We start from the raw sequence: 20400 nt of genomic DNA on the forward strand, positions 1-20400 counted from the left end.
ATTTATTATAATATGTATATTTTGTATTAAAAATCTGAAAAAGGACAATTATTTAAAGTAATTGTATAAAATTAATTTGGACAAATACAGCAACAAGTTTGACTATTTTATGTGAGTGTTTGTGCATGGATTGTTGGTCTTGAGCTCTTTTTTCCTGTTGCAGATCATTGCATTTGCAGGGATTTAATTAAATATCCAAAACTGTCAATCTAAACCAAAGTTAGAAATGCACAAAAATCACTAATATTTAAAGGCTTACATAAAAGATTTTAAAAGTTTGATTTGATTAAATTCTGTGCCGTAAAAATGGGTTCAGTTTGTGAAAACTGCATAATGACATAATTCTGCAGCAGAGACTTATCCAGACTTAATTCCAGCCCATTGTGAAGGAGCCAGTGAAGCTCTGTTTAATCACAAGGATTTGTCATGTGATTGACGGACTGTTGACAGCAGTATTGGGGCAGTATTTAGCAAGGTCTCAGGACCCCCGTGGCTAAAGTGAATTTTATGGAGACGCTGGTGGGTCGCTGGCATAACAAGAAGTCAGGCAGTTTTTAAAGTTGATGCAAATGAAGGTATTTCATGTTGACATCTCACCGTCTGGGGTGTGATAGTTGATCACTTTGTGCATGGTGGGAAAACAAAAGTGCATGCGAGGCCAACCCCACAGCATAGTCATTGTGAGTGTGTGTGTGCTTTGTGTGGGCGTGCGTGCGTGTGTGCAGTTACACCCACCACTGTCCCTCTCTGTGTCTGCAAGCAGAGTAGAGTGCATTAACAGACCTGATTTACAATGTATAGACTCTGCGGACTGGAACGTTTGTAGTTACCAGATATTTGAGCGCCTGGTTTAAATTGCTTGGATTGAAAACAGGACGAGAGGCTAACAGTCATTTTGTGTGTTTCACATTATAAGTTTAAAAATTAAACATTCAAAAACACCTTGTTTCTCTTAGTTGTGTCAAATAATAAAAACAAATGTATTATACAATTTAACTATAATTAGTATAGTCTCAATTTTTAAATACGCTCAACTTTAAATTTTATTTTTAATATGTTGTCATTTCTTTATAACGTTTTCCCTTTTTTCAATTTGCAGATTTTGATTACATCTTTTATTTGTGCGATAATAATCTGAAATTAATGCAGTTCATGTATTTGAGAAAACCTTTTTCAGCTATTTTCTTCTGGGGAAAATGCTATTGCATAAATTACAACAGAGACATCAAAAGTTAATTTAAGCTTCAATATCAACTAATTATTTAGTCACATAATGTGTTTAGGAACAGAGTCTCTCAGATGATATTACACTTTATCCCTTTTCTACAGGGCTGATCCTTCAGGTATTGAATTTTCTATATCAGCAAAGCAATCTGTAATTCATAAAAGATTTTAAATCTTCATTCATGACATGTATTACACATTTATGTTAGTAATGGGCCATGAACTTCCCCTCCACTTACAGACATTAAAACTATTATTTAGACATGTAGCCTCCTTTGATTCTTTATCTGTGACCCCCAATCAGGCATGTATTCTTCCCCTCAGAAATACACGATGAGCAATATCCCATAAAGAAGGTTTTTTTACTTTTTTCTCTCGGGTCCTGAGGTCGGGGTTTTGTGGGCAGCACTGCCTCTAGGTGTAACACCGAGAACTACAGTCCTGTCAGAATTTGTAATAAATTTTAAGATCCTTTCTGTGAAACTGATGAAGTCTTTAAAAAAATTTAATAATATATATAATATGTTTATATTCACAGACCTGCTTATTGATGAAGCATCATTTTCTTGTTATTTAACTGTATTTCCATTTGTCCAAGTATGAGACAGGAATCCTTCTAAGCCATAAATGAAAAAATATCACAAAAAGCATAAGTCTTGACTCGCATAAGTGATTTCAAATTTGTCTCTTTCCAATGAAAGGATAAAAATGAGAATGAATGAATTGCGTCTCTGAGGTTTAATTGCTTTTTCATGATCCAGCAATCCTGCAGGAAAATGCAGCGTAAAAAAGCCCAATTAGAGTCTTTTCACTTTGTGCTGCAGACAGCAGGGTTCAGGCTGATTGTCTTTCTCTGCTAGTTGCTCTGCTCCAGAAGGTGATACTGGGTTGGACCCCTGTTACCCTCCGAGCCTTCTGTTAAATTTGGCAGAAAAAACACCGGGGCTCAAGGAAGAACAAAGGCGTGCTGGTTTCACCATAGAACCAGAAAAAGAATCCCTAAAGAATGGATTAATTCGGTCTAATCGAGGAGACCCATTCCATGCTCACTCTAGCAATGAGAGCTATTGGAGCAAGCAGGAACCGGCTCTCCTCCTTATTTAATAGCCTAAAATGGCTCAAAAGTTCTTTTCCATGCAACCTCTATACAGCAGATGCTCTGCATTAATTGGTCTATGAAGGCCTGACCCGGGGTTCTGTGCAAAGGGTTTAGGAAGCAAATTTATTATTTGCTATAACCTGGCGTGCATGATGTGCGCTCACGAGGGTTGTGTTTTAAAATACAGTGTGATACAGTCCTTAATGTTCAGCGTGCTTCGGGGGAGCTGATGTTTGGGAGGTAATGTTTTAACAGCAGGTAAGTCCTAAACACCATTCATCAGTGGCCTGCTCTCTCCCCTCATCCGGCCACAGCCATGACTGATGGGCCTGTCTTTTGTATGAATGTTTAGCACAGTGGCGAGCCATATGCCACTGGCACCAACTCCTGCCCACCAACTCTTACTGTAGAGAAGAAGGAGAGAAAGAAAGTAGTGGGAACAACAGGAGAGAAGAAATACTGGAGCCAAAAACCTGCAAAACACACAAGTCTTTTTCCCCTAAAGAGTTACTTTACTCATATGAGCCACACTTTTTATACAGATAAATAAAGCGATGAGAAACCCTCTCAGTTACTTAAACACCCCCGTGCAACATGAGTGCTTATTTATTTACATATAGTCGTCTACCTAGAGACAGTACCTTGTGGTAGTATTGGAGATTTTAATAAGAGCGGTGGTGGTGGGGAGGTTAGAGGGGAGGTGGTGCTGATCCATCTGTCCCAAGCAGCCTCTCTCCCGGTGCTGCTGCCGCCCCCTCGTGAGAGTAGCACAGCTGTTACTGGAAAGCCCTACTGTCCAGAAAAAGGGGCCCACACTCCTCCCCTCCATCCTGCATCCCTCTGTCTCTCCAGCCCTCCACCTCTCCGCCCAAACACCCCTGCAAGAGGATGAAACGAACCAGCAACCCCAGCCACTGTGCAGTCAGCCTGTGCGTCTGCAATTTCAAACCTCTTTAGATCATTTTTCATGCTCACCAGAAATGAATAATGCACACATTAACTGGTGCCAGTTAATAAATTTCCGTCTCACTGCACTATATTTTTCAATAAGGGTCTGGCTGCTTCATTTTGTTTTGCAAAACAGTCTCATAGGGCTCCCGCTGCAAATTATCCCAGTCCTCCCCCAACCCACCCACCCACCCACCAATTCATACACAGCCAGAGAGACTTTCCTTGCTTAGAAAAAAAGTGATAAAATAATTGTAAGCTGGTATATTGACCATTTTGTTTAATCCGTGATCATTCATAGCGCTTTTCTCAGCTGAAGATAATACACCACAACGTTTTTCACAAGAGCACATCCTCAAAATTCAGCCCCCAGGGCACCACTACATAGAAACAGAATCAGTGTTGGGGAACTTCCAGGCTTTGTCAGGGAGCCAAATTGGCAGACTCTGTCCATTATATCAGTACAACAAAGCCCCGACTAGCATCTGGCCACACTGGACACTTATAGCCCATCTCTAACTATTAATCATTGGCCACGACATCACGGACTCTCGAGAGGATGGCAGGGATGCTCTCTTACAGAGAGCGCTGCTGAAAATGCCAGGGCATGTAGACGCGACAGTCCCAATGCCCACTGACAGTAGCCCTCCTTAAAATGACAGAGTCCATCCAAGCCAGACAGACAGAGTGCTGTCAGGGAAGCGCTGTGACAGGCGAGGAGACCCCTCTGAAAATGCCGCTGTGCCCTAGTGGCCTACAGTGCTGTAGTGCACTGGTAGTATCTGTTGTGAGGTCGTGTCATGTAATATGATCTAGATGAAGCAGACAGGGTGGGTACCTCTCCAGGATACGGACGGGGTGTCAGACAAGCTGCTCCTCTAATAAGGACTGCCATTCTAATGACCACTCAGTCAGCCTAACCTCTGACCCCTACTGTTATAAGAAACAGAGGGAGGGGCCGGCCGGGATGGTGGGAAGGATGTGGTTCAAATGCGCAGTATTTACATCGATTAGACAGGCAAGATGGAGGTGCCCATCAGAGCCCATTAGGATTGTTGTGGTTGGGGGGGAGTATAAGAGAGGAACAGCGAGGGCCCTAAAGAGGCCCAGCAGACGCATCACAGGACTGCCCTTGATCGCATCCTGTCACATTGATGAGAACGCTCTCAAAACCCCTCTTATAGCTATAGAGCATGTTTGCAACCGTGTGTGTGTGTGTGTGTGTGCTCCTTTCCACACATACAGCATAGTTGAACTCCACTCCAATTTAGGGAGTCTCCAAGTCATTTTTTCAGGGTGACCATCACATTTATTCCCATCGCTGCTTCATTTAATACCTCAGCACATTGTCATGTAGCACTTCTGATAAGCCCTGTGATTCTTTTTTTTGTTGGTGGTGAGGGGCGAGGGGGGGGTTGCTTATCAGATGCAAAATAGCACACCTGCTGTTCCAAAACACCCTCACTGGGTTCAAATTAGTGCTCCCCTGCTTCCATTTTTTCCCCTGTCGAATACGCCGCGGCGACAAAAGGGTGACAATAAGTTTTTTCATAACAAGTTTCATGGCAATCAAAACAAAAACGCCTCGTCGAATTTGGCATTACAGATTTTTGAGCGGTTTTGGCTTTGAACAATCGGACGCGATTCCGCCTAATCCATTGATTATAATGATCAAAAGTCATCAGTGTGATTAATAGAACACAATAAAGAACCCCACCTGGGAGACGATTTCATTATATCATTGTGATGGAGCATCCAAGCAGTTAAAAGGTGTACAGTGAAAAACCCACAGAACAAGGAGAAGACTTCATAAGGCTGTAGTATCCCATCTTTTATTAATGTCACTCCCTAGGACAGCAGGTTTTTGTCAGTCAGAATGGATAATGAAGATGTTGGCGGGGCCGGTGAATCCATCCCTTTAATACTCACATATTTTATGATAATGAAAGGTATTCAAAGAATGATTATGATAAAAGTGGGCTCCCCCACTGGTGTGCCAGCACAGCTGTGCAGCTAGACAGTCAGCTGCAGGCACTGAATGAAAGGATCACACAGAAAGTAAAGAAAGGATCCATAAGTACATAAAGCGAAGAGCTGATGGTTGTGTGGCCAATCGTACATCGGCGGCACTGCGTGTTACACGGCGTGATGAAAAATAATACGAGGGAAACGCTTTCAGTGCTGAATGTCACTATCCAAATGTTTTTTGATCTCCTTGCGTCTGCATTCGCTCCATAGCATGAAGTCTTTTCACTGCACTGACCTTTGCCAGTCTTGTTGAAACGCATTTCATCTCAAACGAAACAATGCTTGAGTGTGCTGTGTATACACTATAGGTTTTTGCTTTGTTGGGACTTGCAGATGCTTTATACATCCACCACGGACTTAAAGGAAAATGAAAACAGGCGAGTAACAAAGACATTTCTTCACGTGATGACTCATATTTAAGAGTTCATATACACAGAGGATATTGATGGTCGTGTGTGCTGTCCCCCCCACCCCCACAATGTTATCAGTAACATCTTTCAAGCATCAAAGCATCAAGTGGTGTATTGTACTTTATGTGCAAACAAACTTAGCAGCCCCTAAAGCAAAGCCATACCACCCCACCATGGCTTCAAAAGTTTCCTGCAAGCTGTAGGAAGCAGGTGAAAAAATAGAAGTGGGTTGAACTTTGACCCCGGGTGCACACTTGTTGACTGATGTTCCACACTGGGGTTGCCTTTCCCCTCTTCAGTGTTCTTCAAGAGAAACAGGCCCATGTGCGGGAACGTATGTGCGTGCGTGCACACATACTCCCCCCCCCCCGGGAGATAATCTCCGTCTCCCTTTGAAGGTTCTGTGATATAGAGCTGTTTTCATACAGCACCGGCCATGGGTTTCCTGTCTCAGCTGACCTCTCATCTTCTCATGGACACTTGAGAAAAATGTCAGAGCTAAAAAAAATATAAAAAAAACCCCAACACCTTTCCCCCATTAACTGCAGTGGTGACAGGAGCAGTAAAGAGGTGAGGCGGGGGTGGTTATAGCTCATAGGGCAATCCCAGTCAGAACTAAAAAGATGGGCATTAAGAAACACTGATGCTATGACCACATGCAGACGAGCACTCTTGGTCAAAACTATTTTAGCGTTTGAGCGTAGGGACATTTGGAACTCCTGAAAAAGGGCCAAGCCAAATAAATGTTACAGCAGACCCTCTGCACGTGCATGGTGCTCTATCCAGCTGACACAACATGGGGTCAAAGATGAAAAGAGAACGGGGTTCAACATGGATCAGGTCCACATGGCCTTCAAATGGGGCAACAAAACAGCACAGGCATCTGACAGTCCTAACCTGGACACATCTGATGAAATCAATGCACATTTTAACACTAGCAAAGAAAACATTGTATTGCTTTACATTTTCCTTTCCCCTCTCTCTTTTATGTTTATTATATAAATAACAGAACAGAAGCTTTATTAACAGATCGTGGTCTTTATTTCCAAATGTTTCAAAGCCAGAATTAGTGTGAGCTCAAATAATATCAAGTGAAACAATTTGTTCTTCAGTAGGCAGGAGTCAAAGTGGGTTCCCTCAGGGTGTGCTGCGTTTAAGTTGGTCCAGTTTGCGTCGCAGCATGTTGTAGTTGTCTCTGGTCCCAGGAGCCTCAGGGTCCAACTTTAGAGAAAGCTCGTAGTGTTTCTTTGCCAGCTCCAGCTTCCCCCAGCGATGATACAACACAGCTGAGGGGGAAAAAAAGAGAACGAAAGCTGCTTTAAGCTGAGAAGCTGCACTGATTCTAATTCTATTCATTTAGCTCATTCGGTACAGCTAGACTGCACAATAACACTTTTACTAGCAAGCATAAATATATATATATATTTGTTGCTTCTGAGTGCTTGGAAGCTCTTAGCAACACTGTAAAATATGTGACACAACCAAAATCGCCTTACCTAAATTTCCATGGCAACTAGCAGCATTTGGGTTGATCCGGAGGGCGTGAAGAAAGAAGCCCTCTGACTCCTGAGATAAAACAAAGGGGGGAAAAAAAGCGCATCCTGAATTGTCTTTACTAGTCCCAGTCATATTTCAGAGCAGACAGAGTACTGTAAGGGATAAAATCCTTATAATGCCTACTATGCGTACTAATGTTTACCGACCTCATATTTTTGTAATTTCCCCAGGACATTAGCCAATGAAAACATGATGGTGTGGTCGTTTGGGAGGACTCTCAGAGCCTCTCGGCCGATCAGCTCTGCTTGACCCAAGTTACCTTACAGACAGAACGAAAAATTACTAAAAATGTCAGAAAATAAAATTCAAATATACACACAGCAAATCTATACTATGTATTTGTTAGTGTAATCTACACAGCAAGGCAGCTAACATTTATGCGACAAAGCCTATTGAAATCATGGGGATTATATTAAAAATGCTGCCCAACATGAAAGCGTTTCAGACTGTTGAAAACACAAATTCAAAGATGCGGCTAAAACACAGAGAGTCTGAGCGTGTGCTTTATTTGTCAGCAGTATCTAGAGCAGAGTTTTTCTCTCTCCACACATGGAGGATTGGTTTAGTGTCCTAATTAAGGATGAACACAAGGCCCACTGGGTTATTGATCTCTGTCAAAGATCCGTCTGATGTCTGGCCAGAAATGGAGAGAGACAGACAGACAGAGAAACGGAGGGCAAAACAATGGCAGTCATGTCCTGAGTCATGGCCCATGCCCTTCAGACAGCTCGCCAACACATGACTACATGCGCAACTGTGCCTAAATTTACACTGATCCCGTCTTTTGTTTGTGTAATGATCAAAACAAAGGAGGGGCCAAGACCAAAGTGAAAACAATATTCCCAGTTCCTCACTTTTTCAAAATGACACCTATTGTTCTTCTTTTCTCTTCCTCTCTTTTTTGTGTGTTTGGAGTGGAGCTGGGGAGATGGGTAGAATTATTTCTGTCAGATTTGGGGAACAAATGCGGTGGGGGAACCTCTGAGGGGGCGCTGTTCTGGCTGTGCTTGCCCACGTTTGATCAGGAACATACTGGGCCCTGATTGGACAGTTCCAGTACCCTCCTGGGAGACTCCGCCCCCACGGGAGCAGCTTCTGACAAAACGGCTCGAGCGTTTGGAAATCAGAGCATTCTCCACACGGCAGGGAAGACTGCCTTCAAAACTCAGAACACAAAGCTTTAATACATAAATTTCAAGCATTGCTGATTCCTGCTCTTCCGGTCTAATCTTGTTGGCCATTTAGATTTACTGCCTTCCCAAAAATAACCACACTTTGTTTCTTGGCTCTGAATCCTGTAACAAAGTGCACCCACAAGAGAGGCTTTTTTTCCTTTTTCTTTTTTTTTTTCTTTTTTTTTTAAGTAAAGTGACTCATTTTCATGTAAATTCACAAAAGGCTGAATGTTATCAGTTACTGGTTTTGAACAACAAACACAATAAAACGCATCACATAAAACAATAAAATAGATGTAGTCTAGTGTCTGTTGTATTAAAAGCATGTCTGTTTGTGAGCTCGTGCACTTTTCCACTACCGGTGTTGTCCAGCAGAATGACCATGTTGTTCCACGCCAGGCTGTGGTCAGGTTTTAGCACAGTTGCATTCCTCCAGGCGTTTAGGGCATCCAGGTGTCTGTTCTGGTCGGCATACTGAAATATGAGGTACAGTGTTAGAAAACTCTTTTTGAATTCAATGACAATTTCTATTTTTTTTTTTTTATTTAGTTTAAATTGTGGATTGAAGCTGTAGAAGAGAAACATATAACATGTATCACATAAAAACAACACTACACATGACCTTGTGTAGTGTGTCATCTGGGACGCCTCACAACGTGTTAGAGTTATTTGGGGCTTTTGTCAGGGGCGTCCTCCCTGAGGCTGACCAATATAAACATGGCAAAAGAAGAACAGCTAAGTGAATCTGGCGAAAAACAGTCAGCGTACAGAGTTAAAAACGCCACTTTTTAGCTAGTACTGCTTCATGTAGAGGTGTAGTTTGTCTTATCCTTGTTTTGTTTTGCTAACAGCTTAATCTTACACAGTGAACATGGTAAACGGGCAAAAGCAGATTGCGTGGTTTGAGCCCGGGACCTCACCAAGCGTCCCAGGTTATAGTAGCAGTCTGGGTATTTTCTCCGGAAGCGGATGGCGTTCCAGTAACTCTTCTCTGCCTCCTCAAACTTCTGCAGGCTGTTCTGAACTATTCCCAGATTCATCCAAGCTGCAGCGAAGTCAGGCCTGCACGGTTTTAAAAAGAACACAAAGCCATGAACAGGGAGTCTAAATCTGTTAAAAGAGCTCGTTGGTTTAAACTTTGATGTTAAACAACATTACTGAATGGAAACAGCTTTAGACAACAGCTGCTCTGCTTCCACAAGTTCATTTTTCTCCTTCAGGATATTCCCCAGGTTGTTCATTGCATGGACGTATGTAGGGTGTAGCCTGAAAGCCATAAATAACATGCAACAAACAAGTCAATGACTGTTTCTTTGTCAGAAATGTAGTAGGTCGTAACTGCTTGTAAGGACACATACCTGACTGCTTCTCTGTAATATGTAATAGCTGGAGTGGTGTTCCCTCTGTCAGCCAGGTTCTTACCCACATTATAATGCACCTGAGGGAACAATCATTAGCACTTAAAGCATCAGGACGTGTCTATGACTAGAATTCATTTTCAAATGTGCACTAAAATAATTTACTGGCACAAACTGAAGCGAGGCGGGAAAGCGCAAATCACTGATTTTTTATGTATTTTTCTTTACCTTGGCGTTGAGCGGACAGACAGAAAGGGCGCTGGTGAAGAGGCTTTGTTCTGAACGCCACTGGTGACTGCGGAGAGCACAGCGCACTACATACACACACAACAGTGCAAGCACCATGACGCACAGCAACTTCTGCAAAAAGAGAAGAGGAACCATTTAACAGCCAAGTGCTATAAAGCATTACAATATTAAGCTTCAAGTCAAATGATGTGTGACACTGAATTAATAACCTGCAAAATGTATTTCTGCAGCACATGGACACCACCTGCTGTCATCGTCCCTTTATAGGGAAGTCATTAGACATTTACTGAGTTACTGAATTATCAAAGCTGGTTTTGAAAACAGATTTTGAGTTTAAAATCAAGACAGTTTAAACCGACAACTTTGGAAAATAAACCTTTACTAGAAACTGCTTCAGTGTTTGGTGTCCTTTGCTTTATTGTGATCTTTTTGGCATCATTTAGGCGTACCCTGTATTTGGACCAACGGCAGCAGCAGTGTCCTAAAGAGTATGCCAGCAGTAGGCAGTAGCCGGCTGAAGACAGATAGAGAACTCTCTCAGCAATGACAAAGCCCACCCTGAAAAAAATGTTGCTCGCAGGCAGAAAAGGGACCACCAGTAGCACCAGACCCAGGGTCAAAGTCCTAGTGAGGAAAACAGAGCACACACATAGCATCTAAAAACATGTGGTCTGAGATTTAAGCTTAAGAATCTGAATACTGGACCCAAAAAAATTGTCAAGTCTGTGCTAAACCAAGCAAAAAGTATGCGTTGTGCACTGGTGACACTGCGGTGAATATGCTTTTATAGTCACAATCAACTATACGTCTTTAGAAGTCAACATGTACTTTATTTCATCTTTCATTCCAGCAAATCTGAGATGGCTTTCCTCACTCACCTCCTCCTCTGGCTGTCCTGTGAGCATAAGGCTTGGCTTATCAAGCCTACCAGGATGCACCAGAGCAGCAGCAGCCAGACTATCCTCCAATCAGTGGCTGACTTAATGAGAGGCACACAACCCATGGACCAATCAAAACACAGCCACCAGGGACACAGCAGCAGCCAGGCATTAAGGGAGTAGTAGTAATTATAGTTCACTATCTGCCAATCAAAACGGAACAGAAAAGGAAGAGAGCAGCAACAAAACCAGCGGAGAAAAAGGGGAAAAGCATTTAAAATTCTGAAGTAAACAGTGTTTAAAAACCATGCAAATTACTCAGGACAAACATGATATTAGACGGTGAATTAAACTGAAATGATGAAAAAAACGGAATATATGCTTCAATAAAGTCAATTCATAATTACATAGATCAATCAGAATCATTTAAAGATAAAATTGTCTGTAATTATAATGCATGAATAAATATTGTGAAATAAACTCTACAAACTAATCTTTCTTACCCTGAGGATGATATTTTCTGCAAAAGAAGCCGGGTTGTCTACTTCAGTGAACGCTGGCGGTCCTGTTCCCATGATCCTCCAGCGTGCGTAAAGCATCAGGAGGCCTCCAAGACCCATTAGACCCAGTCGCGTAAGCAATCCCATTCGCACCAACTCACTTACCTGTCACAAGAGTATTACCACTTGTCACTTACAATTAAAAATATAAAGCTTGTTAGTTACTTTCAGTCACCGTTTAATCGCTAATGTACTCAATTGCAAACTACTTTATACAGACAGTGTATGAAATGTGACATAAATCATACAAAGCAGTGCATAATTTATGACAGAAAAGCAGGGGAGGGTGTGCAAACCTAACTCACATCAAATGATTTCTTCCTAAGGAGTAGCCTCTGGCTGAGTTCATACACATTAACATTACAGATCAGGAGGACATCAAAGGCAGCATTCACACCCTGAAGGAAAATACATAGAGAAAGAAGGAGAAATGGCATTTAAATGTATATAGGTCAGCAACAAAACGAATTAGCTCATTTCATATATACATATATGTAAAAAAATGTGAGACTTCTTCTCCTTGTGTAAGCAAGAATTACAGTGGGATGGCAAGACAGGATGAAAACATCAGATCTAAAAATGACCTTACAGAAGGACTTCATACCAAGACAGTGATGCCTTGTTCTTTACAGAGCATTGCTGCAGCACACAGCAAGAGGCTGACCACAACCCACTGGAGAGAAAACCTGTCATCTCTGTCACTCCCTGAGAACACAAAGCCAAGACCACGCTGCTCAGAGACAGGAAAGGATTGAAATGTAGGTGTTCAGACAGATGCATCGAATGCTGGCAGATCGATAACGTTTTGATGCCAGTGACATATGGAAAGCGCTTTGTGCAGTATAGAATTACTGTGTGCCTAAAGAGTAATACTCGTGTCAGGTACCTACCTTTGTTAAAAGCCTTGCAGTAGGTGAGGAAAGACAGCTGGAAGAAGAGGGCGCATAAAAGGTCTGCTCGGCCCACTATGCCAGCGACCTTGATGAGAAACAGAGAAAAGCGAGAGAAAAAAAAGCTATGATACATGAGACAGGAAGGACTGATTAAACTACAAAAAATACTTGAAGAAACAACATTATCTGGTAAACCTCTTTAGAAATTATTCATTTTATTACACATGCACCATATATTAGTTTTGCATAATGCATCCAAGTACAAAAGGAAGCTTATTAAAAAGATGTCAGAAGAAACTCTCATTACCAGTGTAGCACGGTTGTGTGTGTGTGTTTCTATATGGTGTGTGTGTGTGTGTGTGTGTGTGTGTGTGTGTGTGTGTGTGTGTGTGTGTGTGTGTGTGTGTGTATATAAAGTATGGCTGGCATCCTGTGGTTGCCTGCTTTGATACATACAGCAGGCCCAAGCAGACAGTGTGCCTCCCTCCCACCCCCCAGGTCTTACCCAGTCCTTGCCCTGCATGATTAAAGGGAAATGGACAGGGAATTGCTTCTTTCCAGCCATGCTTTACAGTAGGGCTGAACGATTATGGAAAATAATCTAATTGCGATTTTTTGCCCCAATATTGCGATTGCGATGCGACATGCGATTATTTTTTAAGGTCTTTGTCTTCTGTATTATTAAACAAAGACAAGCAATACATCATATAGTATGGCCAATACTATATTACATTAATTTTAAACTGTTCTTTCCTGAAAGACAGACCTCTGTTATGATGACATGAGGTGATGCATGAATTGATGACTGACATTTTTATTTAACTTCTTCAATCACAACAGTATATTTGAACATACACAATAGTTTATTTTTAGCTTACAAACATCTGAGCATAAAGTGCTGACAAGGAACCCTGGTGTAAACATTAAAATGAAAGTCAGTACAATGTGCAGATTGCAGAAATATACATTAAAAAAAATCAGTGGCTTTACCACACTCAGTTTTTCGACATCTGTGAACTACTAGACAGTCATTCAATTAAAAAATAATATTAAATAAATAAAACTAATAAATAAAAAATACACACATCTTACTGATCTCTGCAGTCAGTAACATTACACATAAAGTGCAAACATAATAGCAATTGTATAAACACACACACAAACACGCCTTTAAAATTTAAAGGCGTGAAATTGGACGGTCTAGTTCTGATTAGCGTCACCGCTGTCTCGGTGGAGTTTAATAAACTCGGCCGTCTGCTTCTTGCTATCTAAAATATAACCAGACACTGGTGTAAATTCTCGACTGTCTCATACTTCTGTTTAATAAGTTTTCTGTTTGACGTTTAGTCAGCTGTGTGAAAACCAAGGAGGAACCCACCCGGGGGATTAATAAAGTTTTATTTTATCTAATCTAATAACTTTAATCTCAGCCAAACCGATTTACTCACGAACAAACAAAACACTGAAAAAAGCCCAACAATAACATTTTTAGGTTGTCTAAGTGACTTATATATCACGTTTAACCCGAGCAGCGAAACTCCGCGGTGATCTGAAAATGATGTGCCGGGAGTTGTGCCGTTCTCGGCCGCATCAGTAACCCTCGAGCTCCCGGCTAGCTGTCGAGCTGGTGGGTAGCAGCTGAAAACGTCGAAGCACTTTTGCAAATATGGGATATCTTGATAAACCGAGCAGATATTTGATGTTTACACAACTACTTGAAAATATGTTAAAAGTTTATTTTGTGACCCAGAAAGATTAGTATGAGTAATTTTAAAACTTAGTAGCGGTCGCCATTGCTGGAAACTGGAGTTTGGCTGGGCCGCGCTATGAATTCTGGGATATGGTAGTAATTTGGACAGCCTTCGGCGCGTCGCTGTGACGTAATCGGTCTACAAATGCGGCCTCAGGAGGATGCAGCCCATGAATTTGGACATGTCCAGAGTATAATCGCAGCCTTTGCGGTTAGAAAATTGCACTTGATCATGTCGCGATATTATCGCAAATGCGATATATCGTTCAGCCCTACTTTACAGCAGAAAAACACATATGAGGGCAGGTCAATAAGCATCCCAACGTGGCTAATAGTCAGGTCGTACTATCGCACGCACCTTGGCCCACGCTCCCAGCTGAGATGGGGCATTTGTTCTTGGCACGGAAGCACTGGAGGCTCTGGATTGGCTTGTCTTGACGCCGTGTTGAAACCATGTTTTTAGGAAAGGTTTATTTGTAGCTCAAAATCAAAACTACCTCATTGAGGTGCACAGGTCCCTAACAGTAACAGCCCAACCAAGTTCAAATAAAAACCTGGAGCTGACTTAACAGCTCATTCGCCAGCATGCAGAAAGAAAGAAAATATTGTAAATATATAAAAAGAAATACCTAAACACACCATGGCCAAACACTACTAGCTAAATGTCATCTGTTAGAAGTTAGCTGTAGAAATAAATGTAAAATACTGGTGAAAGAGCAGTAAAAAGTCATTCAGGATAGGAACAGAATCAAGGATTCACTAGTGTATCATCTCCTAACCACATAGCCTAAAAATGTCCTACCTTAAACCATCACACGTTTCTGTATTATACCTCCTTGCAGCTGTTTCTTAGATTTATAGCGTAAAGATATTTATGAATGGTATTTTACTACTCTCTTGTAAAATCTCAAGTCTTTGTTTTTCTAATCACTGTTGCATACAGTGGGGCAAAAAAGTATTTAGTCAGCCACCGATTGTGCAAGTTCCCCCACTTAAAATGATGACAGAGGTCAGTAATTTGCACCAGAGGTACACTTCAACTGTGAGAGACAGAATGTGAAAAAAAAATCCATGAATCCACATGGTAGGATTTGTAAAGAATTTATTCGTAAATCAGGGTGGAAAATAAGTATTTGGTCACCTCAAACAAGGAAAATCTCTGGCTCTCACAGACCTGTAACGTCTTCTGTAAGAAGCTTTTCTGTCCCCCACTCGTTACCTGTATGAATGGCACCTGTTTGAACTCATCATCTGTATAAAAGACACCTGTCCACAGCCTCAAACAGTCAGACTCCAAACTCCGCCATGGCCAAGACCAAAGAGCTTTCGAAGGACACCAGGAAAAGTATTGTAGACCTGCACCAGACTGGGAAGAGTGAATCTACAATAGGCAAGCAGCTTGGTGTGAAAAAATCAACTGTGGGAGCAATCATCAGAAAATGGAAGACATACAAGACCACTGATAATCTCCCTCGATCTGGGGCTCCACGCAAGATCTCATCCCGTGGGGTCAAAATGATCATGAGAACGGTGAGCAAAGATCCCAGAACCACACGGGGGGACCTGGTGAATGACCTGCAGAGAGCTGGGACCAAAGTAACAAAGGTCACCATCAGTAACACACTACAACGGCAGGGAATCAAATCCCGCAGTGCCAGACGTGTTCCGCTGCTGAAGCCAGTGCATGTCCAGGCCCGTCTGAAGTTTGCCAGAGAGCACATGGATGATACAGCAGAGGATTGGGAGAATGTCATGTGGTCAGATGAAACCAAAGTAGAACTTTTTGGTATAAACTCAACTCGTCGTGTTTGGAGGAAGAAGAATACTGAGTTGCATCCCAAGAACACCATACCTACTGTGAAGCATGGGGGTGGAAACATCATGCTATGGGGCTGTTTTTCTGCCAAGGGGACAGGACGACTGATCCGTGTTAAGGACAGAATGAATGGGGCCATGTATCGTGAGATTTTGAGCCAAAACCTCCTTCCATCAGTGAGAACTTTGAAGATGAAACGAGGCTGGGTCTTCCAACATGACAATGATCCAAAACACACCGCCCGGGCAACAAAGGAGTGGCTCCGTAAGAAGCATTTGAAAGTCCTGGAGTGGCCTAGCCAGTCTCCAGACCTCAACCCCATAGAAAATCTGTGGCGGGAGTTGAAAGTTCGTGTTGCTCGGCGACAGCCCCAAAACATCACTGCTCTCGAGAAGATCTGCATGGAGGAATGGGCCAAAATACCAGCTACTGTGTGTGCAAACCTGGTAAAGACCTATAGTAAACGTTTGACCTCTGTTATTGCCAACAAAGGTTATGTTACAAAGTATTGAGTTGTATTTTTGTTGTTGACCAAATACTTATTTTCCACCCTGATTTACGAATAAATTCTTTACAAATCCTACCATGTGGATTCATGGATTTTTTTTTTTACATTCTGTCTCTCACAGTTGAAGTGTACCTCTGGTGCAAATTACTGACCTCTGTCATCATTTTAGGTGGGGGAACTTGCACAATCGGTGGCTGACTAAATACTTTTTTGCCCCACTGTGTATAACCTTTTTATTTCACTAAATAAGGTGCTCATCATGGCTGTGTACCACTTTAATTATGTTTATTTAGACTCTAGTTTTTTTTTCATCACCTTGCTGTTGTAACACATGAATTCCAGTTGTGAAATCAATAAAGTACCTATCTATATATCTATAATTGTTTTTCTTTAAGCTTTACTGTTTGCGTTTTAATGCAAAACTGTATTTTCAGTTTTGAGACTACTAATAAGTCCAAACTACACAATAATCATACATATGAATCTTTACACACTCATGTGTATGATGATTTTAATGCATACTGAACTATTTGATTGTCTCTTTACTTATAATATTATGCATATAAATAAACACTTCAACTCTACTTACACTTTCTGTGTGAACTGGGTGTGCGGCAAAGAAGATGGCAGCAAGCAAAGAGGTCTTCGGAGCGTGGTTCAGTATCCTGCCCTTCTCATCGTAGGCCAGTCCACCAATAAGTACTGCAAACACGTCAATCATAAGGGCGGATATGACAGCATGGAGGATGATGTTGAGCACATGGAAGCCAACGGGGTGAAGGCCTCCCGCTACGAGGTAGTTCAGCCTGCAACAGCGAGACAAGAGAAAAACTAGAGCTGAATGTACAGCAGGTGTAGGAAAGTATATGTGTGAGTATGGTGAAGCTATTATAAAGCATAATGTGACACGATGAAGCCAATGGGACATGGTGAGGGTCATCAATAACAGAAACACAACAGAACTCCTAAATGGCACAAACGTTTACAGCAATGGCCCCTAATCATCCTTTCCGTTTCCACTGCAGGTTAACTAGCCTCACAAGGTGATGTAATCAATTTGTAACAGCTTCAAACTGCAAGTGATGAATATATTAACATCAGACTGATATAGCAGTGGTGATGCCGTCTCTGGTGTTTCCCTGTGGATAATTTTAAGCAGCTGTTGGTAACGTTTGACTGGAGAAGACTGTTACTCGAGTCTGTCGTTATCCACCAGACTCCAGTGGTTGTGTTTGCTGTCGAGTTCTTCCCTGCAGTTTTTAGGGGATCAAGTACCTTTCCTCTACCCTGAAAACATCTTTGAAAGAGAAACTATAGAGAGATTTCCTGCTGTCAGAACATGCACACAGGTGCTGATTGACCTAAAATATTGTGCAAGTTCCTGCAGGAAGAAGTAACCTACAGAAACAGTATGATGTTATGCTTTTTCAGTCAAGTCCTTACTGTGGTTAAACTACTGACAGGAACCGTGTAGAGGTTTTGGCAATTAACAGAGGAGTAAGTATTCGAAGAATGATGCTCTAATGTGTGTGGCTGAAATTACAAGCACATATTTTTTAAATTCTGACTGAACTCTTTTGGATTGAAGGTTTCAGGTCAACTGTGCACATGCGATGTGGTCTAATGATTAGATTGATAGAACAGATTATTGAATCAATGCAAAATGCAAAAATGATGAATGTGCTATGCTTTTATCTTTCTCAACAGCTGTGTTAACATTTAGTCACATGTCTATTCAAATCCTTTAATATACACTCACTGGCCACTTTATTAGTTACTGTTCAGCTGCTGATTAATGCAATTTCTAATAAAACAAATCACACGGCAGAAACTAGATGCAATACCACACACCAGGTGCCACTCCCGTCAGCTCCACCTGTCTTGTGATGGCTGCTTCCAGCAAACCGGTTTCTTCAACATGACAGTGAGGTAACTGTACTCAAAAGGCCTCCACAGTCAGATCACTTGGTCCAAGGTGGGAAGGGAAATTCACATCATGGATAAGCAGCTGACAAATCTGCAGCAACTGTGTGATGCAATCATGTCAATATGGACCAGAATCTCTGAGGAATTTTACCAGCAACTTGTTGAATCTGTGCCATGAAGAATATAGGCAGTTCTAAAGGAAAAAGGGGATCCAGAATAGTGCTAACAAGGTAGTAAAGTGGCCAGTGAGTGCATATAGGTATTTCAAGTCCAGTAGTGCCTGTTATTGTGTAGTGCTTTTTTAATCATTTTAGAAGTCCAAAAAGTTGTATTAAAAAAAATCTCAACAGAGAACAAGTTTGGCTTTTTGTAAAGAAGACAAGTGCACATCTGCACACATTTACAATGTACAAAGGGAGCATGTACAGATGTTTTGAGACACACCTCCGCAACCAAAACAAAAATCAGTGTGGACTTGTTTATTCTGAGTCGTGGATTAAACTGATTTGAATCTGATTACTAGTTTAGCTGTGAATGTATAAAGTGTGTATAAACTCAGACACTAAGTAGGACTCCTTACCTGAATGTAAGGACAGTGAGAGGTCGGTAGGATTTGTGACTAGAGTTGCTACTCAGGTTGGTTCCCCAGAAGTCATTGCTCCAGATGTTGTTCAGAGGTGTTGCTGGGCGCAAATCCTGCAACCACAAAAACAAAATGAGTGACGGTTATTGCCAGTGTAAGTGTGTAACTGGAGTCAAGCTGCTGATGAATGAAAAACTCACCTTGTTGTTAACAATTGCTTCAGAATCATCAAATACAAAGTCTCCATCATAACTGTTAATGAAGCACAGGAGTGCCACCAAGGCAACGGTGACCTTGGCCTGAACAGGAGCAAGCTTTGGCAAGGGTATGTGGTGGTCCCAGTATACTTCAGTCAATGCCATAGTGCACTGCTGGGTCTTTGGTCATTCAGTTTCATTATCCCTGAGGAGAAGAGATGGGTGCAGGAAGTCAATTCAAATCACAGGTTGTAAAAACTGATAACTGCGTAATAAACACAGTGCAAACGCTGCATACACACCTTGTCGTCTCAGTTCATTGTCTGAGAGGTCACGGTGTCTTGTGTTACCTCCATGTTAGCTTGTCTGCCAGAAAGCTAACGGGTAGTACACGTTGACTCACTCAGAGACATGAGAATCCCACCTGCATGCAAATGCGGCGATGTACAGGTACGATGATGACGCGGTCACTGGGGCATCACAGTATAACGTGGAAGGTTTCTTCGTGTGTCGCCAGCTAGCATGTCTGAGACATGCTAAAAGGTCTCTGCTGCTCCTAAACAAATGACAGGCGCGCAGTTGCAGTGGTGCTCGGACAGTAGTTTGACTATTATACTGATCAGCAAAGCCCTTGAATCGCACAGAACAGTCCTGCCGAGGTACGGACAGAGTACTCGAGGCTGTAAACAAATGTGCACGCTAGAGTAAACGACTTCCTCTTTAGCGTCAGAGTCACGTGTTCAGTGTCAGCCAATACTTGTTGCTAGATGAATGATACACGAGTGTGCAGGGTTGAGCAGAGGAGAGCGCTTTGATGCTGTAGCAGTACAAGGCTCTCTAAAGCCATAAAAACATTTCTTCCAATAATATCAACAGGTGGACAACAGTGAATGTAGGCCAAAGTTTGTTATCAAAAGGCTCTGTCCTCCTGGAATAACTTCCATTTTATTTTGAAGCTTTACGCTGATGGCTTTGGGTAACTTTGGAGATTATTTTTAAGACGATGCTCTATTTTATATTACCAACAGTTTATAAGTATGTAAATGAGCCTTAAAGAAAGGACAGAATAAAGTCCTATTCAATTCAAATCAATTCAGTTCATTCAATCACTGCAACAACTGCCTCTTAGCACTTCATATTGTAAGGTAAAGAACCTATAATAATAGAGAGAAACCCCCAATAATCAGATGACCTCTTTTTAAGTAAGCACCTGGTGACTGTGGGAAGGAAAAACTCCCTTT

At 41.8% G+C, this 20400-nt stretch overlaps 1 protein-coding gene across 2 annotated transcripts; it reads right to left on the reverse strand.

Annotated features, from left to right (window-relative positions):
• Positions 1-6733: 6733 nt before the first annotated feature.
• Positions 6734-19893, reverse strand: tmtc4 (transmembrane O-mannosyltransferase targeting cadherins 4). 2 transcript variants are annotated; one of them, XM_080902167.1, is made up of 18 exons: positions 19462-19893; positions 19163-19364; positions 18960-19075; positions 17043-17259; positions 12377-12464; positions 12091-12191; positions 11792-11884; positions 11430-11591; positions 10927-11129; positions 10606-10672; positions 10028-10159; positions 9800-9879; positions 9600-9707; positions 9362-9503; positions 8801-8915; positions 7413-7525; positions 7206-7275; positions 6734-6995 (listed from the first exon to the last, which is right to left on the reverse strand). In XM_080902167.1, exons 2-18 carry the CDS (start codon positions 19322-19324, stop codon positions 6847-6849), a joined length of 2118 nt encoding a protein of 705 aa, XP_080758293.1. In that variant the 5' UTR covers positions 19325-19364; positions 19462-19893; the 3' UTR covers positions 6734-6846. The 2 variants fall into 2 exon arrangements, with proteins under 2 accessions (XP_080758293.1, XP_080758292.1); XM_080902166.1 differs by having other exon boundaries at positions 10498-10672; positions 19462-19892.
• Between the last annotated feature and the right edge of the window lie 507 nt (positions 19894-20400).

This window comes from Rhamphochromis sp. 'chilingali' (genome assembly GCF_963969265.1).
Source record: "Rhamphochromis sp. 'chilingali' genome assembly, chromosome: 14".
Classification (NCBI taxonomy): Eukaryota; Metazoa; Chordata; class Actinopteri; order Cichliformes; family Cichlidae; genus Rhamphochromis; species Rhamphochromis sp. 'chilingali'.